General features: G+C 52.4%; 1 protein-coding gene across 4 annotated transcripts in view; it reads left to right on the plus strand.

The window, feature by feature from the left end:
- LOC105470708 (phosphatidylinositol-3,4,5-trisphosphate dependent Rac exchange factor 1) overlaps positions 1 to 26,407 on the plus strand; it is a 205,284-nt gene that overhangs the window by 161,286 nt on the left and 17,591 nt on the right. For all 4 annotated transcript variants that reach the window (XM_011722913.3, XM_024789407.2, XM_071079166.1 and 1 more), the window contains exons 15-29: positions 2,822 to 2,894; positions 8,362 to 8,504; positions 10,148 to 10,240; positions 11,179 to 11,327; positions 12,972 to 13,057; positions 14,843 to 14,979; positions 15,639 to 15,759; positions 16,777 to 16,964; positions 17,357 to 17,518; positions 18,205 to 18,415; positions 18,835 to 19,111; positions 22,423 to 22,629; positions 23,976 to 24,064; positions 25,975 to 26,057; positions 26,206 to 26,296. In XM_011722913.3, coding sequence (XP_011721215.2) covers positions 2,822 to 2,894; positions 8,362 to 8,504; positions 10,148 to 10,240; positions 11,179 to 11,327; positions 12,972 to 13,057; positions 14,843 to 14,979; positions 15,639 to 15,759; positions 16,777 to 16,964; positions 17,357 to 17,518; positions 18,205 to 18,415; positions 18,835 to 19,111; positions 22,423 to 22,629; positions 23,976 to 24,064; positions 25,975 to 26,057; positions 26,206 to 26,296 — 2,110 coding nt within the window. The remainder of the gene's footprint in view (positions 1 to 2,821; positions 2,895 to 8,361; positions 8,505 to 10,147; positions 10,241 to 11,178; positions 11,328 to 12,971; positions 13,058 to 14,842; positions 14,980 to 15,638; positions 15,760 to 16,776; positions 16,965 to 17,356; positions 17,519 to 18,204; positions 18,416 to 18,834; positions 19,112 to 22,422; positions 22,630 to 23,975; positions 24,065 to 25,974; positions 26,058 to 26,205; positions 26,297 to 26,407) is intronic.

The following is a 26,407-nucleotide window of genomic DNA, read 5'->3' on the forward strand; positions in this document are numbered from 1 at the left end:
ACAGCAGGGGGGCGGCTGCTCTGGATATGGCCTGTCATAGCCACCTCCCCTGGCAGGGTTCCGAACCACTGGCTTGGGGTCCTGTGGGAGAAATGTGTCTTAATGGAGTCAGCCAGGGCAGGCAGTGTGGTGAAATGCCAAGGCCAGAGGCCCTGCCCCAGGCCTTCTGCCCAGGGTCGGGTCCTACTGCCTCTGAATAGCACCCCTGTCTCCTCTGGTTGGAAAATCGCCTCTGGCTGTGGACGGGAGGGGACAGGCGGGGCCTCTCAGGACTTCTTATTCTGGGAGGCATTTCAGTGAGAAGAGGTGGTGCCTGTGGCTGTCTCTCTGGAGTTCAAGCTCATTGACCTGGCTGCGAGCTCCTACACGATCTGGCCCCTGCTGACCACTCCTTTGTTCAATCAGCAGACAGCTACTGAGCAGGGACTCTAGGTCTACCCCGTTCCCAGCACTTAGGATTGAGCGGGGACACAGCAGTGCCGGCTCCTGGCCCTCATGGGCCTGACTCAGCTTGTCCTCCCCAGGCCGGCCATGCTGCCTTCTGGTTTTTCTGCGCTCCAAGCTTCTGCCCATTTCCAGACCTTTGCCCCTGCTGTTTCCTCTGCTTGACAATCCCTCCCACCTGCACATGCTTGTGCACACACACAACACACGTGTCACACACTTGGCCTGGATGTGTTGAGAGTATTTGGTTTGCTAGCAACAGAAACAGGCCCTGGCTAATTGATGGGGGAATAAAAAAGATGACTCACTGAAGGGGGGTGGGGCACTCACAAAGTCAGGGCAGGCCTAGGAGGCCTTAGGAAGAACTGGCACCTGGAAATGCTGAGAAGCTAGCACGTGGGGGCTCTGTCCAGCACACCACTGTGGGGGACAATCAGCGCTGCTGTTCCTTGTCCTTGGGATCCTCCACTGAATTGTCATGTTCCTGGGGCAGGGAGCATCCCGTTGGCCTCAGCCTGACCTAGGAGGACCACAAACCTTGATCGACTGCCCCACCAAGATGATATCCCACCTGGGAGAGTTGGCCCCAAAGGCCAAACCCGCAGGGTCCAGCACATGGGCCGTGCCTGTTCATTCTTCATGTTTCAGGTTGGATGTCACTTCCTTGGGGAAGTCCTGAGATGAGTCAGATCACCTTGGTTCAGATTGAATCAGTTTGGAATATTTTCATTTGCCAGGATAACAAACCCAACTGAACAGTGGCTTACACAGACGCCATCTATCAGGAAGCATGGAGCTAGGTGGTTCCAGGGCTGGTGTATGGGCTCAGTAGCAGACAGAAGAACCTTCCGTTCTTCACCCCACCATCCTCAGCGTCTCAGCAGTGTCACTATCTTGCTTATCAGGGAGCCACTGCAGCCCCCAGCATCACTTCCTCATACGACTTCATCCCAGGCAGGGAGGGGTGGTGCTGCTTTTCCCTTTTACCTGGAGAGTGGGGGAAGGTGTTTTTCAGAAGCCCCTGGTAGGCTTCCCCAGTTGTCTTACTAACTGGTGCTTGGTCAGTTAGCAATTGAACTTGATTTCTTTTTTTTTTTTTTTTTTTTTTTTTTTTTTTTTTGAGACGGAGTCTCGCTGTGTCTCCCAGGCTGGAGTGCAGTGGCGTGATCTCGGCTCACTGCAAGCTCCGCCTCCCGGGTTCACGCCATTCTCCCGCCTCAGCCTCCCAAGTAGCTGAGACTACAGGCGCCCGCCACCACGCCCGGCTAATTTTTTGTATTTTTAGTAGAGACGGGGTTTCACCATGTTAGCCAGGATAGTCTCGATCTCCTGACCTCGTGATCCACCCACCTCGGCCTCCCAAAGTGCTGGGATTACAGGCTTGAGCCACCGCGCCCGGCCTGAACTTGATTTCTAGTATTAGAGACACAATTATGGAGGCTGAGCCTAATTAGAGTTTGTGTTTCTGTGGCATGAGAGAAGTCCAGAGGTGCGTGGTTTTTGCTGCCAGAGTGTCTCCTGATATCTTTGGGGACCACACTCTGTGTGTCTTTCTGCTCTGCCTGCCTTAGTGAGTTTCCAGCCACCAGGGCACCTTGTAGTCTAAAGTGACTGCAAGAATTCCAGCCATCACATCTTTGTTCCAGGCAGGAGGAAGAGAAAGAAAGGGCCAGGGACAAGGGGTTTTGCCAGAGCATCCCACCAGTGATTTCTGCTTATAGCTCATTGGCCACCTGTAGCTGCAAGGGAGGCTGGAGATGGATGAGGGCCTCCCATTCTCAGGGAGGAATGGGAAAGGTGTTGCTAGGCAACCAACATTGTCTGCCACTTAAAATCTCCGTGTTTTCTTTGCGGTGTTGATCACAGTACAATAAAATAGTCTTGTTTGGAGTTAATAATCACAAACGGGGCCGGATGTGGTGACTCAAGCCTGTAATCCCAGCACTTTGGGAGGCCAAGGCGGACGGATCACGAGGTCAGGAGATCAAAACCATTCTGGCTAACACGGTGAAACCCCATCTCTACTAAAAAATACAAAAAATTAGCCAGGCGTGGTGGTGGGCGCCTGTAGTCCCAGCTACTCGGGAGGCTGAAGCAGGAGAATGGCGTGAACCTGGGAGGCGGAGCTTGCAGTGAGCCGAGATTGCACCACTGCACTCCAGCCTGGGCGACAGAGCGAGACTCTGTCTCAAAAATAATAATAATAATAATAATAATAAATCACAAACATGTTTTGGGGTTACTGCAGTAAACAAAACAGACAAACCCTGGCCCTCATGGAGCCTAGTTTCTTGGGTGGTCATGGGCTTCTCGCTGGCCGTGCATGGCCTCTCGGATGCTGCCCACCTAACACCCACCCCTTCTTGTTCCATTCCAGGGAGACTGCCAGACTCGGGAGGAGGCAGTGGCGCTCGGCGTGGGTCTGTGCAACAATGGCTTCATGCACCACGGTAACCGCCCCCACCTGCAGCCCAGCCCCCGGGACCTTGTTCCCTGGAGCTGATGGTTTTGGGGAGTATGGGAGGACTGAAGCCAGGTCTATGGCTCTCTAGACCCCCGGGGGTTTGGGGTGGCTCACGAATCCCACCTCCCTCCCCTTCTCGTTCTGAACCGATTGAGAAATGGTTTCTGGTGTCCACTGGGGACCAAAATGGCTGGAAGGACATGGGCTAGATTTGAAGTCCAATCCATGGATTTCCTGTGCCCTTCTTCCTGGGTGGGATGTGGCCTTCCAGGGTAGACAGCGAGGCCAGATGAGGCAGGCCTGGCCCGAAGGCCTCCGTGGGGAAGGAGGAGCTGTGCCCCTGTGGGACAGTGGGCAGGTGGGTTGTGAATGTGAGAGGCAGGAAGCCCTTCCTGGGATGTCTGCCTCTTTCCCCAGCCTCCTCCCTCAGATAAGTGGCCTTTCTTTCCACTGGGAGAGAGGCAGGTATTGTGGAGTGGGTTCTGAGATGTTCCTGAAGCAGGAAGGTGGCAAGAAGGAGGACGAAGTGGCTCCATGGACACTGTTTTAAATTACAACAAAAGTTAGTGTTCTGTGTGCCTGGGCTCTTTCTAGACACTTCACGTATATTTATTAGTTTAATACTTACAGCAACCCTTTGATACGGGTATTAACATCCTCCCCATTTTATAGATGAGGGGATAGAAGCTCAGATAGTTAAGAAACTTTCTCAAGGTTACATGGCAAGTAGAAGCCAGGATTAGAAGCAAAGCTATCTGGAGCCAGGATTAGAACTCAGGCTGTCTGGAGCCAGGATTAGAACCCAGGTCATCTGGCTTTACAGGCTACACACTCAACTGCTGTGCTATGTAGCATCTCCCCTTGAGGGCCCTGGGGGAGTCCTGAGTCTCCTGTCCTTTCAGCAGGGCAGGTAAACCTTTAACCCCTGCCAAGGTGCCATTTTCCTGTTTCTAGAACATTCCTCAGAGCCTTTGCACTTGCAGTTTCTCTTGCCAGGGTGCCCTGCCTGCCTCATCCCTGCAGGTGACTCAGTGTTTCTGCTCAGTCAGCTCCTCCCCGGTGAGGGCCTCCCCACAACCCTGGCTAAAATAGTTCCTCCCTGCCATCACTCTGCTCCTAGCTCGGATTCTCTCTCTCCGTCTTTTTTTTTTTAGACGGAGTCTCGCTCTGTCGCCCGGGCTGGAGTGCAGTGGTGCGATCTCGGCTCACTGCAAGCTCTGCCTCCTGGGTTCATGCCATTCTTCTGCCTCAGCCTCCCAAGTAGCAGGGACTACAGGCGCCCTCCACCACGCCTGGCTAATTTTTTGGATTTTTTAGTAGAGATGGGGTTTCACCGTGTTAGCCAGGATGGTCTCGATCTCCTGACCTCGTGATCTGCCCGCCTTGGCCTCCCAAAGTGCTGGGATTACAGGCGTAAGCCACCACGCCCGGCCGGATTCTCTTTTTTTTAAGGGGCTGTTCTCTCCCTGTTAGGCGAATCCTATCCCTCCTTTCTGTCTTTGTTCATTCTGACATCATGTGCGGTGTCTTTGGTGTTCCAGGCACCGTGCCAGGCTCTGGGAGCAGAGTGATGACCAGGACAGATAACAGTCCCGTGTGTGTGTGTGTGTGTGTGTGTGTGTGTGTGTGTGTGTGTGTGTGTGTGTGTATGCGCGCGCGCACGCATGTGCATGTGGTGTGTGCAGGGGAAGGAAACAGGGATGCCAGCGAGGAGGTGGTCATGATAGTCCAGGAGAAGGAGGATATGGTTGGGACCTGGTGGTTGCAAGGGGTTAGAAGTGGTCAGATTCAGAAAACCCTGAGCCACAGGAAGGCCTTTTGGCCATTTCTCCTTTCTGATGTTGGCTTTTTTAGTTCTAACTCAGAGATCTACAAACTCTGTCACAGCTGCTTAACTGTAAGCACAAAAGCAGCTACAGACAGTATGTAACAAATGGGCATGGTTCTGTGCCAATAAAACTTTATTTAGAAAAGCCGGTGGTGAGCCATAGTTTGTTTTTTGAGACAAAGTCTCAAAATCTCTCGCTTTTGTCACCCAGGCTGGAGTGCAATGGCGTGATCTCGGCTCACCGCAACCTCTGTCTCCTGGGTTCAAGTGATTCTCCTGCCTCAGCCTCCTGAGTAGCTAGGATTATAGGCATGGGCCACCACACCCAGCCGGGCCATAGTTTTTTGAGCCCTGGTTGGCCTGCTGGATTTACGGTTCCCTTGGCAGAGTGAGCCACGTGCTGGAGAGCTGAGAGGCCTTTGGGTCTATCTCCTGCCTTGTGGCCAGCAGGTCCCTGACTCAACTGACTCCCAATAGGCCCATGTGTCTCTCTGGGTCTCAGTTTCTCCAGTTTTCCATTGGAGGCCTTGCATTCCCCTCCTCTGCACTCAGCATGCCTAGTGTTCTGTGGGAATAGGACTCACTCTTTAGCTTTCAGTTTCCCCAGCTGAGGTGGGCAGGGCAGGGCCAGTGTGGACGGCTGAGGGCATTTTCACGCATCTACCTCATCTCACCAAAGTCCTTCATTCCCAGAAGCCGCTCTGTTTCCCTCGGGGCCCTCTGACAGCCCCGAGCCTCCCTCCAGTCAGCTGGGCACAACCTCTCATTTGTGGGTGAGGGTAATTAGGGGTCCTCCCCAGCTGCTATTCCGGGAAGGCTGCTGGCTGTGGACATTCTGCTGGGTGGTGACTCCCAGGCAATCCTGATGTCCTCAAGGCCTCTGAGGGAGAGAAATTGCAGGGCGTGACCCTGCTCCTCAGTTCCCTGCCACGAACTCAAAAATAGGCTAAAATAGGAAAGGGCCAATTCCAGGGTTGTGCCTTCAGCAAAATACAGGGTGAGGTGCAGGATGGGCGACAGGGAGGGGCCTCTGTGGCACCTTTTGAGGCACCTCGAACTGGGGCCGAACTGAGCCCACAGACCATAAGGTATTCCCACCTTAGGGCTGGCGTGGGGTCCGGCCCTCTTGCTTTAGGCACATATGGGGAAACTGAGGCTTGCTATTTAATCTCCACAGCCACCCCAGCATGTTGGTCCTGTTATTATTCTTGTAGACGAGGAAACTGAGGCTCGGAGAGGCTAAAGGGCATGAAGACAGGAAGGGGCTGAGCAGGGATTTGAACCCAGATCTGAGAGTATCCTATAAAGCCAGACCAGCAGCCTCGAGGGAAAGGTATTGAGGTCGGTAGCTCGCTTGGCTGAGCTCGTGGACTTGAGGGATTCCACGCTGTTTTCCACAAATATTTTGGTCAATATGCAACATTGCAATTCTTCCTCCCACTCCTGGAATCTTCTAACTTAATGTTTATAGTGGAGTCGAAGCCAGCGGTCCCCTGGGGCCTGGCTCCCCAGCTCTGGGGAAAGTGGCAATTTGTGTGTCTGTTTTCTTAAAAAGGTAACAGGAGTGGCCTGAGAAAGGGGCTCACAAACAGGTAGAGTTCCAGGTGAAATGTCCCGGAGAACTAAGGAGAAAGAAACGCCCCCGGCTGCTTTCCACTGAGTCACCACATCCAGAAAAAGCCTCTGTCTTCAGGGACAAGGGGGATGTCTCATGGCTAAGGCAGCAGGTTTCCCTTGTTTCAGGCACCCACTGGTCTCCGACAGCTGCCTTTACCTCTCCGAGCTTTGATTTCCACCTTTGTGCACTGTTTATACTCAACCCTGCCTCATCTAACAGGCCTGGCTGGGCAGTGTGGGGAGAGGAGGAGGAGAGGAAGGAGGCTCGATGAGAGCCCTTTTGCTGCCTACTGCCTGCTGGCTCTGTGACCTAGGGGCCTGAGTCTTAGTCTCCCCGTCTATGAAAGGGGCACAGCAATTCTTTCCTTGTCCAAGGAGTGGATGAACTTGGCATGCCTCCCCAGTGTGCCTGGCGCTGGGAGGTGCCTAGTTAAGTTGTAAGTTACAGAGATCAGATCACCAATTGGTTGATACTGGTTATTTTTATTCATTTTCCTGGCTTGTCCTAGAAAGGTGTGTGTGTGTGTGTGTGTGTGTGTGTGTGTGTGTGTGTGTGTGTATACACATAATATATATATTATATATAATATACATGCTATATATTATACATATATAAAATATATATATGTATATATTTTTTGAGATGGAGTTTCACTCTTGTTGCCCATGCTGGAGTGCAATGGCGTGATCTCAGCTCACTGCAACCTCCACCTCCTGGGTTCAAGCAGTTCTCCTGCCTCAGCCTCCCAAGTAGCTGGGATTACAGGCATATGCCACCACGCCTAGCTAATTTTGTATTTTTAGTAGAGACAGGGTTTCCTCCATGTTGGTCAGGCTGGTCTCAGACTCCCGACCTCGTGTAATCTGCCTGCCTTGGCCTCTCAAAGTGCTGGGATTACAGGCGGAGCCACCGTGCCTGGTCAGGGTCAGTATATTTTTGTATGTAAAGGGCCACTTAGTAACAATTTAGGCTTTGTGGGCCATACAGCTTCTGTCACAGTATTCAGCTTTGTCCTTGTGGCTCAAAAGCAGTCACAGATAATGTAAGTACAAATACAAATAGCTGTAGCTGTGTGCCAATAAAACTTTATTCATAAGACCAGGTAGTGGAGCAGATTTGGCCTGTGGGGACTGAGTTTGCCAACTTTTGGTCTAAAGTGTCTCAGCATCATTTCATTCTGAGAGGTCTGAGTGCCTTTTCACAAATTGCAGCTCATTGGAGTTTGCTTATGTTAACTGACTGTTCATATCCTTTGCCCATTTATCTGTGAGCTTCTGGGCTTTTTCTGGTTGATTTGTTAGAGGTTTTTTATGTTCTAGGTATTTATTCCTATTGGTTTTGGACACTATAGTTATCTTCACATCTGCCATCTACCTATGGAGTTGTTATCGAATGGAGGTTCTTAATTTTAGTCTAGTACAAGAGGTATAAGAATACACAGACTCCTTTTCTTTTCTAGGACAAAGATGTCATCCTATTTTTTAGTTTTGTTAGCTTTAGTTTTACTGTTCATATGTAGGTCTTTAATCCATTAGGAGTTTATTGTTGTATATGGTGTGAGGTAGGGATTCAATTTCCTCCCCCTGGGCAAGTCAGTTTTCCATGCATCATCTGCAGAATACCCTGTGATCATGTATCATCATTACAGACTAAGTTCCTGCAAACACTTAGTCCTCTTATGTGATTTCTATTTCCTTCAACTGGTTATTGATCTGTTTCTACTGCAGTTCCACACTGTGTTTGTTACTATGGCTTTGTAACATATTAATATCTTTTTATAGCAGGTGAGGCAAGTTCAGACTTTTCAAGAGAAGTCAGAAAGCCAGATCACTTTGTGAAATATCCTAATATGTTAGTGTTGGCATTTGATTCCATTTTAATAGAATAGTGTTTGCCAAACCAAACGTGTCCATGGCCTAGTTCCAGCCTGTGCCTGCCAGTTGGCAAACATGGCTGAAACTTTCCCATGTGAATCTGACCACTGAGTGCACATCTGTGGATCTGCAGTGCTGGAGAAGAGCGAGTTCAGGGATGAGTCCCAGTACTTCCGCTTCCATGCTGACGAGGAGATGGAGGGGACCAGCAGCAAGAACAAACAGCTTCGCAATGACTTCAAGCTGGTGGAGAACATTCTGGCCAAGCGCCTGCTGGTAGGAGCACAGCTGAGCTGCTGTCCCTTCCTTGCCAGAGCCCCCTGCAGGCATGGGAGCTGGGTGACCTTCTGGCTATGCACAGAGAAGGGGGCTCAGTTTGGAGTACCAGAATAGGTGGATTCTAGGTGTTAGGGGGCAACTCTGCAAAGAGGCCAGGCTGCATCACTGGCTGAGACTACCCTCCTAACAAAAGAGATTGGGCTTTCAGGTCTCCCTTCCTGTTCCCTTGCCTCTCCTGTCCCCTCCCCGTACATTGTATAGAGAGGTTGGCCTCCTGAAGCAACTCATCCCACATACCCCACAGCAGCCCCCATCTTAACACGTGGCCTGCGGCAGGCAGTCAAGACAGACGCTTAGAGAAGTTAGGTCTCTGGCCACTGCCAGGATTGGAGCTGAAACCTGACTCATATGAAGATGGCTCCATTAACTTCTATCCCATAGTACTGCAGGGACTGCTGTTCCCTCTGATTTCATTCCTCTCACTGTAAAGTCCCCCAGTGCTTCCTGTCACACTTAGGATAAAATTCAACCCCTCCCCTCCCCTTCCCTCTTTTCTCTTTCCCTCTCTTCCTGCTTTCTTCCTTTCTCTTCTTTTCTCTTTTCTTTTCTTCTTTCTCTCTGTCTCTCTTGTGCCCTTCTTCCCTCCCTCCCTCCCTCCCTTCCTTCCCTTTCTTTCTCCCCTCCCCTTTCTTTCTCCCCTCCCCTCCCCTCCATTCCCCTCTCTCCCCTCCCCTCTCTCCTCTCTCCTCTCCTTCACCTCCCCAGTAGCTAGGACAACAGGCCTGCGCCACCACACCCAGCTAATTTTTGTATTTTTTATAAAGACAGGGTTTTGCTATGTTGCCCAGTCTAGTCTTGAACTCCTGGGATCAAGTGATCAACCTATCTTGGCCTCCCAAAGTGCTGGAATTACAAGCATGAGCCATTGTGGCTGGCCCTTTTCTTACTCTCCAGTGCCTTGGGGCCTTCCTTTGTATGTGTTGTGCCTGCTGCCTGGAGCATGTTCCTCCACTCTTTATGAAGTTTTGTTTTTCATTTCTTTCAGGCCTCAGCTCCAATAGCACCTCCTCTGCCTGCTTGCCATGCCCTATCCCATTAAGTGCTTTAATTCCAACTACGTACACTCCCTGCATCACATCCTATGTTTCTTTGTTTATTCGTTTATAGTCTGCCTCCCCCACTAAGCAGGGCTGGGCCTGTTTGTCTTGTTCTAGATGGTGTCTCCAGCATCCATGAGAACTGCCTGGCCCATGTGATGGGCAGCGTCTCAGTCAATGTCTGTTGACAGAATGAGTGCCTTTCCCTGTATCCCTCCCACTGAGAAACCCCCAGACCTGTTTCCAGCATGCCTGCCATCCTGCCCTCGAGTGGGACCGCTGCTCCCTAAATTCCCTAACTCCACGTTCTTGGTGGCTGGACACCTTTGGATCTGTGTGATTCGTTAAGCCAGTGGCATGCACAGAGTGAGCACCGGCTCTGTGCCAGGTGCTGTTTGCATTTTGCTCTGTCTTGCCCGGCCTGGATCCAGCTGCTTCCCTACTAGACCTGGGACAAGGTCATGGTCCTATGGGGGCCATGGTGGGGCTGGCTGCAGGCCCGCCTCGCTCCCCAACCGGGTTCCTTTTGTCCTGGGCCCCCAGATCCTGCCCCAGGAGGAGGACTATGGCTTCGACATCGAGGAGAAGAACAAAGCTGTGGTGGTGAAGACCGTCCAGAGAGGCTCGCTGGCTGAGGTGAGGCCCTCGGGGGTGCTGGCAGGGAACGTGTGCAGGTGGCAGGGCGGAGTGTCTGTCTTCACTGTCCTTGAGGCAGCCAAGCCCAGGAGATTCTAGAATGATCGCTGGCTCCTCTTCTCTTACTGCCCACGTGGATAAACTGAGTCTATTACCTACTGTCTGTAGTGGCTGCAGGAGCTGGGAGTGAGTGCAGAGGCCCAGGGCCCTGGTGTGTTCCACCACTGCCCTCTGCTGGATGCTGTGGGGAGGTACAGCAAAAAAGCAGGTTTCTCAGTTTTCTGCAACAAGTCACAGAGGCTCGAATAAGATAAGCCTGTTGCTGTCCTGTGCAAAGCCTAGAGGAGGATAGGTTAGGAGGGTGAGGGTGTGGCTGACCAAGGATTCAGCCCTGGGGCCTTCCAACTTCTCCTGGGGCGTGTGGAGGTGGGTGGGGGAGATGCACCTGCTGTGCTGGCTGGAGCCCAGCTTGCCCCTGTGGCAATTAGGAATGCTTTGGGCTGCAAGTAGCCACATACCCATGGCCGGAGCGGCTGAGCTGACCTTGCCAGTGATGTCAGCGGTTGGAAGGAGGTGGTTGTGAATCTTGGTTCAGGTCAGCATGTCTTCATGTTTCTTGGCCAGGCCCTCACAGACACAAGGTGGCCACCCTGGTGTGACTCGTGTCCCCACACAACAGGGTCAGGCCCCAGCAGAGTTTCCCCTCAGAAGGAACTCCTTTCCCAGCTGCCTTCCCATGAGCTTCCCTTTGTGGCTCGTGAGGCAGAACCAGGTCCCTTGTGCCCCTCAACTGCTTACCACAGACAGCACACAGTCACCCAGTCCTGCCGGATCCCTTGGGCCAGCACCTTTCTGCCGAACACATTTGAGCTTCCTTGGTGAAGAGGGAAGGAGCTTAGTGACCAGTGTGCATGTCTGTCCCCGCCACCCCTGCCCAGGTGGCCGGCCTGCAGGTGGGGAGGAAGATCTACTCCATCAATGAGGACCTGGTGTTCCTGCGGCCCTTTTCGGAGGTGGAGTCCATCCTCAACCAGTCCTTCTGCTCCCGCCGCCCTCTGCGCCTCCTGGTGGCCACTAAGGCCAAAGAGTGAGTATCCTGGGGCAAGGTGTCCAGCAGCCCTGCCTCTCAGGCTGAGTGGTGGCACTGTCCTGGTCCCCCATGGCTGGGACCCATTGCTAGAGGCACATGACACAAGCTGAACCTTCATTCATTCAGCAGATGTTTATAGAGTGCCACTCTGTGCTGGTGACACTTTGGGCCCTGGGAATCCAGCCATGTGGGGATGCATGTAGTTCCTGCCATTCATAGATCTCAGATCTAGTTGCGGGAGGGAACAGGAGACAGACGATGTGCAGATAGAGAAATAAGACACACGCTGAGCCTGTGCTGGTGAGCGTGGTGCAGATAAGTTTCTATAAAGCCAGGAAAGGGGCCAGAGTGTGCAGAGGGATGTTCGTCAGGGAGACTTCACTGCGAGTTGAGGTGAAGACCCAAAGCAGATCATAGGGGAGCCCAGGGGATTTCTGGATGAACAGAGCTCCAGGCAGGGGAAGCAGCCAGGGCAGAGGCCCTGAAGTGGGACTGTGTCTGGCACACTGGAGGAGCAGAAGGAAGCTGATGGAGCCGGAGCAGTGAGTGAGAGGGAGGGCTGGGCAGTGAGGTCTGTGGGGCAATGGGGTCCAGGCCCTGGAGGCTCCTGGCAAGGACCCATGGGGAGTCATTGGAAGCTTCTGATCGGAGTCCGGTGGCTGCAAGTGGAGCTCAGATTGTCAGGGGCAAAGGTGGCACTGAGGGGAGCTGAGGAGGCGGTGGCTCAGCAGAGTGCACCAGCAGGGGCAGGAGGAGCAGAGCCATGCTAGGGGTAGGTACCGGGAAGCAAAGCATTTTCTCTTTGAAAAATTATGCATCTGAGTTTTTACTTCTCCCTTTTATGTAAGACAGATCTTCTCTTGTCAGGAGGCATGGAAAGTTTTAAATACAATTATTTGAGTAAAAAGGTGAGCTGACTTAGGGAAAATATGGTTGATAGATGGGTTGGTATGTGGAAGTGGCAGAAAGCACCAAGGTGGACTGTGTCTGCTGAAAGCCGTGGAAACACCTGGGTTCGAGAGCAGGCTCCCAGCTCGGCTTTATCTGCAGGGGCGAATGGGAGGGACAATTGTGCAGCACAGGGTTGGAGACATGCCCTAGATGGGGATGTGGGCAGGGCACTGATGCTCCAGAAGCAGTGACACTCACTGCCCTCCCTGGTAGGTGCTGCCTCTCTGCTTTGGGGATTGATCCACAGAATGGCCCAGTCCTGCCTTCCTGGGGACTTGCGTGCGTGTTTTTCTAGGTTCGGCACCGAGATGTACCACCAGGTCATTTCACACCCTCCCACCTGCGAATCTTTAGCTATTGCCTGGCTGGAGTGGTGGTCCCACCTCCAAGGGCCTTAGGACAGGAGAACGATGGAGAAGGTGTGGGAGGGTGGTCTGGAATTGCTGTGCGAGGACAGAAGCTCCAAGGGCAGGCCAGTGGGTTGTGCTTAATCAAGGATCCTGGTCAATCTGCCTGATTGACATTTCTCTCCATATTTGGGAGCTGGAAAGCCTGTGTTGCTACTACTATTTTGGGCTGAATTTTCCCAGTGTTTCCAAGGCAGAAACTCTCTGGGTCGGCCCCGGGATTATTGGGAGTGATGCCAGTTTTCTTCATGGCCTTTTTCCTTGCCTCTTCTACCTGGTGCAGGATCATCAAAATCCCTGACCAGCCGGACACACTGTGCTTCCAGATTCATGGAGCTGCCCCGCCGTACGTCTATGCTGTGGGGAGAGGTGAGTGGGAGCCTAGGGAGGGAGGGGAAAGGTGCAGGAGATGGTCGGTCTGTCTGTGTGGCAGGCGTTCAGAGCCTTCTGAACTCTAGGCTTCTGCCAGCCAATGTACCATCAGCACTTATTTTCTTGGCCTGATGCCAAGACTTGCAAACACAAATGCCTCTTGGCGTCAGGCAGGCTACAGGTGGGTAGCGATCCCAGTGGAAGACAGTGGGGAGTGGTGGGGACTATGGCAAGGCGAAAAATACATGTTCACTCTGGAAGGAGCAGTGGCTCTTCAGCTGGAGCTCCTTATTGCCAGACTGCAATGGGAGCCCACTCTCCCCAGACCTGATTTTCTAAGAGAAGCCGGAAATGCAAATCTGGCGGCTCTGCCTCAATACTTCTGTGGCCAGATCCAGCCGAAATGCCACCAGTTCAAGACCTCTGCTTTCTGCATTGCCTATTCCTTGTGTGCTATTAAAGGTGTCACTGTGTCTTGGAGATGGAAGCAAGTAGGTCTATGATACTGGGCCCCCAAACTTTTCTGCATCTAAGTGCCTCCCTTTTTAAAGTTTAAACATACATTTTTCACTTGTGTGGTCATAGTTGTGCGTTTACTAGGTATTCATTAAGAAAATGCATACCATGACTAAAGGCTACTGAGAATTTGATAATATTTTAAAGTAGGTTTTCATTTTGTCCTTAAAGCAGTGATTCTCACCTTGGGGCAACTTCGCCTCCTCTCCAGAGGACATCGGCCCTGTCTGGAGACATTTTTGTTTGTCATAACTGGGGAGGGGGTGTTTCTGGCAGTTAGTGGGTAGACCAGGGATCCTGCTAACTATGCTGCAGTGCACAGGACAGCCCCGGAGAATCACACAGAATTATCTCACCCAAAACGTCAGCAGTGCCTTGGTGAGAAATCCTGCTTCAAAACATCTGCAGAGAGATTGATAATAGGTAGTAATAAGTGTTCATAGGCAAAGAAGGTGAAAAGAATAAAACAGGTGCTATTTCTTGAGCACTCACTGAGTGCCAGGCATGATGCTCCACGCTGCATGTTTTAACTCATCGGCTCTCCCCAGGACCCTCCGAGTAGGGGTTATGAGCGTTCCCATTTCACATATGAGGAAGCCGAGCTCCAGAGAGTGAAGCTGGTTGCTGAAGGTTCCAGGGTCGGTCTGTGGCAGAGCCAGGGTTTGAAGCCACGCGAGTCCCCCAGGGCTGTACTTGGCACCACCACACCATTCGGGCCTGGTATTGCCCCATGTCTGGGCAAAGCTTGGCATTTGTTTGCACTTCCAGACCTTTCACATGAACTAGAAAAAACCCTGGGTTCAAGACCTACGGTTTGGGGATTGTGGAGCAGCTGAAAAACCTTGCCCTTGGAGTGCGGTAGGCCTAGTTTGAATCCTGGCTTCTGGTCATTTGACTGAGAGAGCATGGCTTTGCCTCTCTAAGCCCGTCACCCTATCTGCCAAATGAGGCCGGTCCTGGCTCAGTAGCACAAGGCGGCTGCAGGACTTTAAAGGAGATGAGGCTCTAGAGTGAAACGGACCCGAATCGGATCCCATTTACCTTGCTGCGTGACCTTGGGCCAGCTACTACTTCTCTGAACCTCAGTTTCTTCTTCTGCAAAATGGGAATGTCAGTCCATTCTTTGCACTGGAGTGGGTCAGAGGGCGACTCTGGGGTGGGAGGGTTGGAGGCGGAGTCTTTGAGTGTGTCTTGTGGGGGAACAGTGTTCAGCGGGCTGCCTGTCCTTGCCTGGCATCCAGCCTCACGCTCTCCTGTTCCCCTTAGGCTCCGAGGCCATGGCTGCAGGGCTCTGTGCTGGTCAGTGCATTCTGAAGGTCAATGGCAGCAACGTGATGAACGACGGTGCCCCTGAGGTCCTGGATCACTTCCAGGCATTCCGGAGTCGGCGCGAAGAGGCCCTGGTGAGTCGACCAGCAGCTGGGGCCATCAGGGAAGTCCTGCTGGGTTGGGGTGGGCGGCTGAGGGCTGTCCTCTCTTCTCTGGAGAAAAACCTGCATGTGCCACTGGTTGTGAGTTGGGTGGGGCTGCTGACCCGACAGGGTGGAGCTGGGCCTGAACTCTGTGCTCCCGCTGCCTCCTTAAACCAGAGGAGCTGAGCCGTGATACCTGGGGGTCTCAGTTTTCACAGCTGTGAAATGGGTGTGACCAGACCCTCTCTCCTCACCACATAGGCATGTTGGGCACATCATCAAGCGGATGGTGAAAGTGGATACTCCATTTGGTTGGGGGTCAGGGTTCTGGTGGAGGGCGAGATTCCCTCACTGATTCATTCACTGGCTCACTCAGTGTGTGTGTTTTGGGCACCTGCTGTGCACCAGGCACGTTTGTAGACCCTGGGGACACAGGAGAGACAACGCGTCTGCATCCATGGCCCTGCTTCATGTTGTCACATCCCCTGGCCTCTGTAGGGAGCGTAGACTGTGCACGGTGGGGGCTGAGTGTGACTGGTGGTCAGGGAGTTTCCAGAGCTCTGGAACCCAGGGGCAGTTTGCACCTCGGCCCCATCCCCTCCTCCCTACCTGCTGGCACCATGGCTGTCCCTGACTCTGGCTTCCGGCAGGGCCTGTACCAGTGGATATACCACACCCATGAGGATGCCCAGGAAGCACGAGCCAGCCAGGAGGCCGCCAGTGAGGACCCCAGTGGCGAGCAGGCCCAGGAGGAAGACCAACCTGACTCAGGTAACAGACGTGACATGGTGTGACGGGAGCTTCCAGAGGGACTGAGACTCCAGAGGGGTTGGGTCCTCTCCTGTGTCCCCTCACCTCCTCTCCTCCCAGCCAGTCCACCTCCATGCCAGCAGGTTTGTTTTTTTTTCTTTTTGGAGACAGGGTCTGGCTCTGTCACCCAGATTGGAGCGTAGTGGTGTGACCATAGCTCACTGCAGCCCCGGCCGCCCAGGTTCCAGTGATCCTCCTACCTCAGCCTCCCGAGTAGCTGGGATCACAGGCGTGCCCCACCACACTTGACTAATTTTTTAATTTTTGGAATTTTTTTTTAGAGGTGAGGTCTCCCTATGTTGCCCAGGCTGGTCTCTAAATCCTGCGCTAAAGCGATCTTCTTGCCTTGGCCTCGCAAAATGCTGGGATTACAGGTGTGCACCACTGCACACGGTCGCGATGCCCGCGATGTTATGTCAGTTTCTGATGGCTGCTATAGCAAAGTTCCACAAACCCAGCAGCTTAAACAACGCACAGTTACTACTTACAATTTTGGAGGTCAGAAGTCTGAGTCCCACTGGGCTGAAATGAAGGTGTCCACAGGGCTGTGGTCCTCCTTGGGGCTCTCGGGGAGAATCCGTTTCCTTGCTCATTTCAGCTGCCTGGACCAAGCCACCATTATTTCTTACCAGGATGGTGGCAGTAGCCTGCTCACGGCTCTCCCTGTCCTGACTGACTCTCCTCCCAGGGGCTATTCCCCCAGATGAGAAGAGAACTTTCCGATGGCTCCCTCCATCTTCAGGGCCAGGCCTTTGATGGCTTGTGTATCTTGTCCAGACTGTCTCTCCAACACCTTCCATCACTTCCCCCTGCTCCTCCCTGCTCCGGCTACTCTGGCTGGATGTACTCCTGCCTCGGGGCCTTTGCACTTGCTGTTCCCACTGCCTGGAAGGCTTCCTCCAGAATCCTCCTGGCCTTGCCTTGCCTTGCCTTCCTCCCTCTGATCTCTGCTCAGATGTCACCTCTTTTGGCTTCCAGCCTTCCCACTGCTGTCCCTGGGTCCCCGGCTGAGCCTGTGTGAGGACAGCCCCATGGTCAGCCTGACGGTGGACAACGTGCACCTGGAACACGGCGTGGTGTATGAGTACGTGAGCACGGCAGGCGTCAGGTGCCACGTGCTGGAGAAGATCGTAGAGCCCCGCGGCTGCTTCGGCCTCGCTGCCAAGGTCTCCTTGGGCACTGCCTGGCCCTGCCCTACCCTGGGGGATTGAAGCCGGTGTCTCTTATCAGAGGTTGGGAGAAGGAGTTGGGTGAGACACCTGAATCCCATTTCCTCAGGCTAAGCCTGGAGCCCTGAATTCTGGTCCTTGTCCTACCACTAGGTAGCGTGGGACTGTGGAGAGTGGCTTGTCCCTTTAGCCTCAGTTTACTCCTGTGCAATAAGGGCCAGCAGACCTGACTTCCTGGGGGGTATTACGAGTAGTACGGGAGTCACTGCGGGTGAACAGACCTGACTTCCTGGGGGATATTATGAGTAGTACAGGAGTCACTGCAGGTGAACCACTTAAGATCTTCCTGGCACACAGTGAGTGCTCAGTAGCTGTTGACATTTCTGCAGATCCTCGAGGCCTTTGCTGCCGATGACAGTGTCTTTGTGGAGAACTGCGGGCGGCTCATGGCCCTGAGCAGCGCCATTGTGACCATGCCCCACTTTGAGTTCCGCAACATCTGCGACACCAAGCTGGAGAGCATCGGCCAGAGGATTGCCTGCTACCAGGAGGTGCCTGCCTGCTCCCTCCGGGGTCTCTGCCGCGGGTCCCAGATGTAGCATCTCAGTCTGGGATATTTGGGTTGTAAATGTCAAAGCCCAGCCCAACTCAGCTGAAACAAACAGGAGAATGTATGGTGTGTATTACTGAAAAGGACGGAGGTGAACTTATCACATCATAGCAGCGTGGCCTCTCTGCATCTCCTGGCTTCGTTTTCCTTTGTGTTGGGTTCACGCTCAGGCAGGCCCTTCTTGTGTGGTGGGAACACATTGGCCCTTGATAGCTCTAGCCTTAGTGAGCCCAGGAAAAAATGAACTCCGAGGGAGCTCTGTTGGCTTGGCTTAGGTCACGTGCCTCACCCGGTTCCAGTTGCCATAGGGATGGAGAGGCACGTTGACCCTGAACCTCATGAACTGAGGGTGGGGCAGAGACAATGCCTCAAGGATGGCTCAGGGGCAGCCAAAATGGAGCCATGCATGAGGTGGGCACCCCGAGGCCTGGGGTTCTTCCAGGCTTTCCCTGCAGTCTGGAGCCATGAAACACGGTCCAGGGGTTCCCCTTCTCATTTGGAGCTACTGGCATTGTGTCCCACTGTGAGGCATCTGGCCTAGGCCAGGATAAAGTGGGTACTGTGTGTGGGCTATTATTTCCAGATCCTGCCCTGTGACTCACGACTTTACGGCCTCCACTTTCTCAGTTTGCAGCCCAGCTGAAGAGCAGGGTCAGCCCACCCTTCAAACAAGCCCCCCTGGAGCCCCACCCGCTGTGTGGCCTGGACTTCTGCCCCACCAATTGCCACATCAACCTCATGGAAGTGTCCTACCCCAAGACCACCCCCTCAGTGGGCAGGTCCTTCAGCATCCGCTTTGGACGCAAACCCTCCCTCATCGGCCTTGACCCGGAGCAAGGTACCTGCGTGTGTCTGTTAGAAACTGTGTTCAGATGTTGCACTCCAGATACTTAAACAGAAACTTGTCTGAAGGTCAGCTGTCCAGGGCTGGAATGGTGGCTCCATGGTCATCAGGGATGACCTTCTCTGTGGGGCAGCAGCTCTAGATGTGGCTTTATGCCTCGTGGATGATGATGTCTGCTGGGATACCAGCCATCATGTCTGCATTGCAGGCAGCAAGAAGATCACAGTAGTTAAGAGCATATTAGCATCAGCCTGGAACATTCTTCTTGAAGTAACCAAATGGATTAAGAGTATTTAAAAGGGAAATTTTTCTCCTTCATTGGGATCCTTGAAATGGGTTTGTATTGTTCCGCCCAGAGGCCCCGTGGATGCTGGGGGCTGTTTTGCAGTGAGCTCTCCCTTCCTCCACTGTAGGCCACTTGAACCCCATGTCCTACACCCAGCACTGCATCACCACCATGGCTGCCCCCTCCTGGAAGTGCTTGCCTGCTGAAGAGGGTGATCCCCAAGGCCAGGGTCTCCACGATGGCAGCTTCGGGCCAGCCAGTGGGACCCTTGGCCAGGAAGACCGGGGCCTGAGCTTCCTGCTCAAGCAGGAGGACCGTGAGATCCAGGATGCCTACCTGCAGCTCTTCACCAAGCTGGATGTAGCCCTGAAGGAGATGAAGCAGTACGTCACCCAGATCAACAGGTGAGTGCTGGCCGGGGGTGTCCGGAGTACGCGGGGGCAAGTGTTTTCAGTCGTGGCCTTATTGACACGTGGGTAGCATCATTCTTTGTAGTGGCTGGTGGGAGGGGGACTGCTGTCCTGGACATTATATAGACTGTTTAGCAGTATCTTTGTCATCTATCCACTAGATGCCAGTAGCACCCCTCCCCCGATTGTGACAACCAAAAATGTCTTCAGACATTGCTAAATACTCCCTGCAGGGAAAATCATCCCTGACTGAGAACCACGGTACTAATGAAATACCATGGATATAGGCAGCACTCATCAGCGAGGCTAAAACTGTCTGCTGAAAGATTCTGGGGGGAGCTTTATGATTTTAACATCACAGAAAGTGAGGACAAGCTGTCCTTTTGCTGCAATACACCAGGACACACACGCAGCCCCGCCCACGAGGCTCTTGCCCGCAGATACGGAGCTGTCATCTCACGGAGGCTCGAGGTCTCCCTACTCAGCTCTAGGATGTGGTGCAGAGGGTGGTTCATTGGCACCTTGGGGAGGCATCCGGCCGAATCCGGAGGGTGGGTGATTCTGTGTGGCAAATGACCTGGCTTCTTCAACGAATGATGGGGAAACAGGTGTGGGGAAGAGGAACTGTTAGAGATGAAAGAGACTCAAGAGATGGACCCGCCAGATGCAGCGTCTGAACCTACTTAGGGATCTGTTTCTAGCTCGTCCATGTGAGGAGGCATTTTGAGACAATCAGGGATGTTTGTCCACAGACTGGGTGCTCGATGGTATTGAGGACTCCTCCATTCTCTTAGGCACAGTCGAGCAGTGTGGTCCTGTGTAAAACAGTGTCTCTCACCCTTGACACTGGTGACATTTGGGGCTGGATTATTCCTGGTTGGGGAGCTGTCCTGGGCGTCGGAGGATGTTCAGCAGCATCTGGGGTCTCTACCTACGAGATACTGGTAGCAAAATTCCTCTTTAGTTGAAGCAAGTAGCAGTGTCTTTGGACATAGCTAAAGGTTTCCTAGGGGGCAAAATTGCCCCCAGTTGAGAACCACATGTTTAAAAGGAAGTCTGTATGTATTAGAGACATCCGTGGAAGTAGGTATGGGGGAATTACATGCTATCTTGGACTTGTTTTAAACACTCCAGTGAGCAGGGCACGGTGGCTCATGCCTGTAATTTCAGCACTTTGGGAAGCTGACTTGGAAGGATTGCTTGAGCCCAGGAGTTTGAGACCAGCCTGGGCAGCATAATGAAACCCTATCTCTCAAAAAAAATTCTAAAATTAGCCAGGTGTGGTGGCATACACCTGTTGTCCCCAGCTCCTCAGGGTACTGGGACAGGATGACTCGAGCCCAGGAGATCGAGGCTGTAGTGATCCGTGATTGCACCACTGCACTCCAGCCTGGGTGAAAGAACGAGACCTTGTCTCAGAACAAAACAAAACAAAACAAGATGCTCCAGGGAAATAAAAAGTGATGGGGATAATGGAGGAAACAAGGTGGACCCTGAGTAGCTGTTGTTGAAGCTGCCTGTTGGATAGCTGGGTTCGTCGTGTACTCTCTACTTTTGTGTATGATGGAAATGTTCCATGATAAGGGGAAAAAAGAATGTAGGCTCTGGAGCCAGGAGACCTGGGTTCAAATCCTGGCCCTGCTACTTATCCACTGTGCAAACTTAGGCAAGTCACTTAACCTCTCTGAGCCTTGGTTTCCTCGTTTGTCAAGTGAGGCTAATCATGCTACTGACTTTGTGGAGACATGGTGGGATTACATCCGGCCAGGACTTACTGATCACTGCTCACTTAGAAGGCACGAGACACTGTTCTTTTTTTTTTTTTTGAGATGTTGTCTTGCTCTGTCACCAGGCTGGAGTACAGTGGTGTGATCTCCACTCACTGCAACCTCTGTCTCCCGGGTTCAAACGATTCTCCTGCCTCAGCCTCCTGAGTAGCTGGGACTACAGGCATGCACCACCACCCCTGGCTAGTTGTTCTATTTTTAGTAGAGATGAGGTTTCCCCATGTTGGCCAGGATGGTCTCGATCTCTTGACCTCGTGATCCACCTGCCTTGGCCTCCTGAAGTGCTGGGATTACAGATGTGAGCCACCGCGCCCAGCAGAGACACTGTTCTGAGTACTTTATCCAACTGTCACCCAGGCTAGAGTGTGATGGTGTGATCATATCTCACCACAGCCTCGAACTCCTGGGCTCAAGTGATCCTCCTGCCTCAACCTCCAAAGTAACTAGGACTACAAGTACATGCCACCATGCCTGGCTAATTTTTGTATTTCTTACAGAGAGGTAGTCTCACAGTTGGTATTGAAGTGTTGAGCTAAAGAGACCTTCCTGCCTCAGCCTCCCAAAGTGCTGGGATTACAGACGTGAGCCACTGGGCCTAGCCTGTTTACACGTTTTAGCTTCCTTAATTGTCACAGAAGCCTAAGATACAGATGCTGATATGATCCCATTTTACATATGAGGGAACTGAGTCTCCAAGAGTTTAAATAATTTGCTTTAGGTCTCTAAGCTAGGAAATGGTAATATTGGGATTTGAATCCGGGAGTTTAGCTAACTTCAAAACCTGTGCTCTTAACCATCACACCCTACAGTGGGGATTGATGAACTATGGCCCAGAGGCCCAGTCTAGACTTCGGCTTGTGGTTTTTTTTTTTTTCTTTTTTTTTTTTTTTTTTTTGAGATGGAGTCTTGCTCTGTCTCCCAGGCTGGAATCCTGTGGTGCAATCTTGGTTAACTGGAACCTCTGCTTCCTGGGTTCAAGTGACTCTCCTAGCTCAGCCTCCTGAGTAGCTGGGATTACGGGCACCCACCACCACACCCAGCTAATTTTTGTTTTTTAGTAGAGATGGCGTTTCACCATGTTGACCAGGCTGGTCTCAAACTCCTGACCTCAGGTGATCAGCCTGCTTCGGCCTCCCAAAGTGCTGGGATTACAGGCGTGAGCCACTGCGCACAGCCAGCTGTTTTCATTTTTAAACAAGGTGTCATTGGAACACAGCCACGCCCATTTGCTTCCACACTGTCCAGGTCTTTCCCACTGCAACAGCAGGTTGAGTGGTTGTCATGAGACCATGCAGCCTATCGAGCTGGAAGGATTTGCTCCCAGGGTCTCTAGAGCAAAAGCTTCCTGGCCCACGTTCTGGGAGAGCCTTGTGTAGGTTGGCTGTGAAAGAACTTGCATGTCTCCCACCCCCAGCAGGAGGGCCAGTGCTCACACCTGCAGCTGCTGGTGGGATTTTCAGGAAAGTGACACAAAGGGCCACACCTGTATCTCTGACTTCAAGGTCTTTGCTCCCGTAGGCTGCTGTCCACCATCACAGAGCCCACCTCGGGTGGGTCCTGCGATGCGTCCTTGGCTGAGGAGGCCTCCTCCCTGCCCCTGGTCAGTGAAGAGAGCGAGATGGACAGGAGTGACCATGGAGGCATCAAGAAGGTGTGCTTCAAGGTGGCTGAGGAGGACCAGGAGGACTCAGGTCACGACACCATGAGTTACCGCGACTCCTACAGGTGGGTGTCGCTGTCGGGGGGCTGGGGTTAGATGAAGATGTCCGCAGAGAGGTGAGGCCACAACGTGAGAATCAGTGGACACTTCCCAGGGTGCAGTGGGCTCAGGGTGCTGTTGCTCATAGCGTGGTTCTGGGGGATTATCTGAGCCCCCTGAAACCCAAAAACCCATTTAGGCTCCCCAGTCACAAAGCTGACATTTTAGGATCCGTCCTGCGTGGACCCATCTGTTATGCCTCGGTGTCACCCCACACATGCTGACACGATGTTGTCAGGCTCAAGGGCAAGATTCCGTGGTGTGTTTGAAGACTCAGTGTGAGACGTGTGGTTTCTGAAACAAACACTATTTATGTTTATTTGGTCCAAGGAGGAAGAACGCAGGTCTTTTCCCTCCTAACCTGAGAAGATCTAAATTTTCTACTGGTTAATTATAAAAAGATCAGTGAGGTCCTAATTAGTGGGTTAAATAGACTAAAACTCAGATTCTTGTAGGAAGCCATATAATGGGTAGGTTTAATTCCTTCCTACAGATAAACAGACACTGTGGTCCCAGTGAATGGTGACCTCACATTTGCCCACGGTGGTTACAGTGGAATCTTAGAAGGGTGCTTCAGTGGGCATAAATCAGAACTGATACAGTTTGAGAAGACAGACTTTCCCCCCAGTTCTCCCAGTGTAGATGTTCTTTCGGTCGTCAAGGGATCTGCCTGACCCGCCGTTTCTGGCTTACCTGGTGTCTGTAGAATGAGACGCTCTGGCTGCTGCGGCACTGTGTGTCCTCAGAGCCTCATATCCGTAGTCTCAGATTTCGCTGTCTCTCTGGGATTTCATTCTTACATTTTTGGGTCCTCCAGTTTTTCCTTTAATTTTCAAAAAGGTGAAGGAAAAAATGTCAGGATCGTGAGTTTTAATCTCCCACACCTTCCGAGTTCCTGGGCTGTAGCGAATCTGATCCAGTCAGTGTTGTCATGAGGTTTCCAGCCAGGCTGGGGGCTGGGGAGATGGAAGACAGAGCCATGTGGAATGGGCAGGTGTCTCAGGGCAAGGCTGTCCCTTGGGGACACTGGACAGAGTGACACCTGAGTGAAAAGGATTCACCATCCTCCTCCTATTTCTGTGTTTCTGTGCTAGAGCCTAGAAACGTTTCCCAGCCCGCAGGCAAGGAAAACCACCAGGCCGGCCTTCCCTGCCTTTGGGCCCCGGGACCGGTGCTCGATGCCCCCTCTGGGCTGTGTGCCCACCCGAGGGCCCAGGGATTTTGTCTACACTGTAGAAAGTGGGTTTCGGGTGCCAGGATCAGATGGCCTGAGCTCAGGGTGACTCAGCCCCTTCTCTGGGCCCCTTTGCAGCGAGTGTAACAGCAATCGGGACTCGGTCCTGTCCTACACCAGCGTAAGAAGTAACAGCTCCTACCTGGGCAGCGACGAGATGGGGTCTGGTGAGTGGAGCGGCAGCAGCCCGTGCTCAGGGAGAGAGGTTCCTCCCCATGAGATTTAGTTTTAGTTTATTTTATTATACTTTCCCTTGTGTTATGTTGTTTTGTATTTTATTTACATGGTCCTGTACTTGACTTCCTTCCATTCACTCATTCAGCAAGTATTTCTTGAGCCCATATTATGTGCCAGGCGCTGGGAATGCGGCAGTGAATGAAACAAACATCTCAGCCCTCTTGGAGCTGATGTTCTCCGTGAATGTCATGGAGATGGAGCAAATAGAGGCATGCATGGTGCAATTCTGTATGCTTCATGTATGATGAGTGTTGTGATGAGTGAGCTGACAACTAAACAGGGTGACCTCATGGTTTATGTAAAAACAATACGTGTGCAAACCAAAAATCCAAACGACACGGAGCAGTTCAAAGAAGTATCTAAGCCCGGGCACGGTGGCTCACGCCTGTAATCCCAGCGCTTTGGGAGGCCGAGGCTGGTGGATCATTTGAGGTCAGGAGTTTGAGACCAGCCTGGCCAACATGGTGAAACCCCGTCTCTACTAAAAATACAAAAATTAACTGGGTGTGTTGGTGCACGCCTGTAACGCCAGCTACCCAGGAGGCTGAGGCAGGAGAATCACTTGAACCTGGGAGAGGGAGGTTGCAGTGGGCTGAGATCGCGCCACTGCACTCCAGCCTAGGTGGCAGAGTGAGACTCCATCAAACAAGCAAACAAAGAAACAACAAAAAGAAGTCCATAAAAATGAATGAGAGTCTCATCATCTCCCCTGGAAATGACCCTCGCCAGCATTTGGAGCTCATTGGTGGGGCCTGTGAATGCACAGATGAACAGGTGGGTGGATGGATGGACAGACAGACAGAGACAATATTTTATAAATTAGATCATACTGTACTTACAACTTTTTTTTTAATTTTTATTTTTTTGAGACAGAGTCTCACTCTGTCGCCAGGCTGGAGTGCAGTGGCACAATCTCAGCTCACTGCAACCTCCGCCTCCCAGGTTCAAGCGATTCTCCTGCCTCAGCCTCCTGAGTAACTGGGACTGCAGGCGCCTGCCACCACATTCAGATAATTTTTATATTTTTAGTAGAGATGGGGTTTCACCATGTTGGCCAGGATGGTCTCGATCTCTTGACCTTGTGATCCACCTGCGCCAGCCTCCCAAATTGCTGGGATTAAAGGCGTTACTGAAAGCCTGAAATTGTTTTTTATTTTAGTCTTGTTTACTTCAGACTTCAAAGCAGTTCATTTTGCAAGTTGGGTTGTGTATCCACATGGTGCATAATTCAGAAGGCCCCAGAGGGTGCACGGTGACAAGTCTCCCCCAAAACCCTTGGTTCTCAGGCTGTCACTGCTGTTCCCACTGTCACTACAGTCTTGCGTGTCCTTTCAGAGATAGTCTGTGCATAACAATTTAATTTTAATTATACTTCAATGAACAGAAGAAAAGGAAGCTCAAGTACAATGGAAGAAATTGCTGAACTTTTAGATACGTATTTCATCACCTAAGACAGTCAGCTGCACAAACTGGCCCCAGGAGCCTCTAGGAAGGAGTTGGGTGTGACAGCTGATGTAACTGAACCAACTGGGCAAGGAATCAGGACACGCGGCATCCAGTTCCTTCTGTCTGTTCCTCAGTCCCTCATTTGCAGAATGGAAACACTGCTTTACAAAAAGCAGTGCTTTACAATCTTGTCATGCATTAGTTAGTGCCTGTTGGAGGCTCAGAGAGGTCAGGCGATTTTCCCTGTGGTTCACAGCCAGGACCTGGTCTTTAGACTCCAGATCCCCTGTGGGTTTGGAGTTCTGTAGCTGTATCCCCTTCTTGGGAAAGTGCTGGGGATGGTGTGAGGTGGGGCAGGAATGACTGATGGCTGTTACTTCTACCTCCCGCCAAGGAGATGAGCTGCCCTGTGACATGCGAATCCCATCTGACAAGCAGGACAAGCTTCATGGCTGCCTGGAGCACCTCTTTAACCAGGTAGGAACTTTGCCCCACTCCTGGTGCAACTTTGGGTTCCTCCTGTCACACCTGGGGAGGGCCTGTGACCCGGGGGCTATGGGTCCCAGACATCTGCAATGTGTAGGGCCGTGGGGCCCAAACCAACCCGGGGCTTCTTGCCACCCAGGTGGACTCCATCAATGCTCTCCTCAAGGGACCAGTCATGAGCCGGGCTTTTGAAGAAACCAAGCATTTCCCCATGAACCACAGCTTACAAGGTGAGGGGATAGCCAGCATCCAAGGAGACAGCCTGCGATGGGGAAGGGTGTTAGACGGGGGCGGGGCAGGGGATGCCTGGGCTCATGCTCAGCTCTGCCCCTCTACTGCTG

Source organism: Macaca nemestrina, chromosome 15 (genome assembly GCF_043159975.1).
Source record: "Macaca nemestrina isolate mMacNem1 chromosome 15, mMacNem.hap1, whole genome shotgun sequence".
Lineage (NCBI taxonomy): Eukaryota > Metazoa > Chordata > Mammalia > Primates > Cercopithecidae > Macaca > Macaca nemestrina.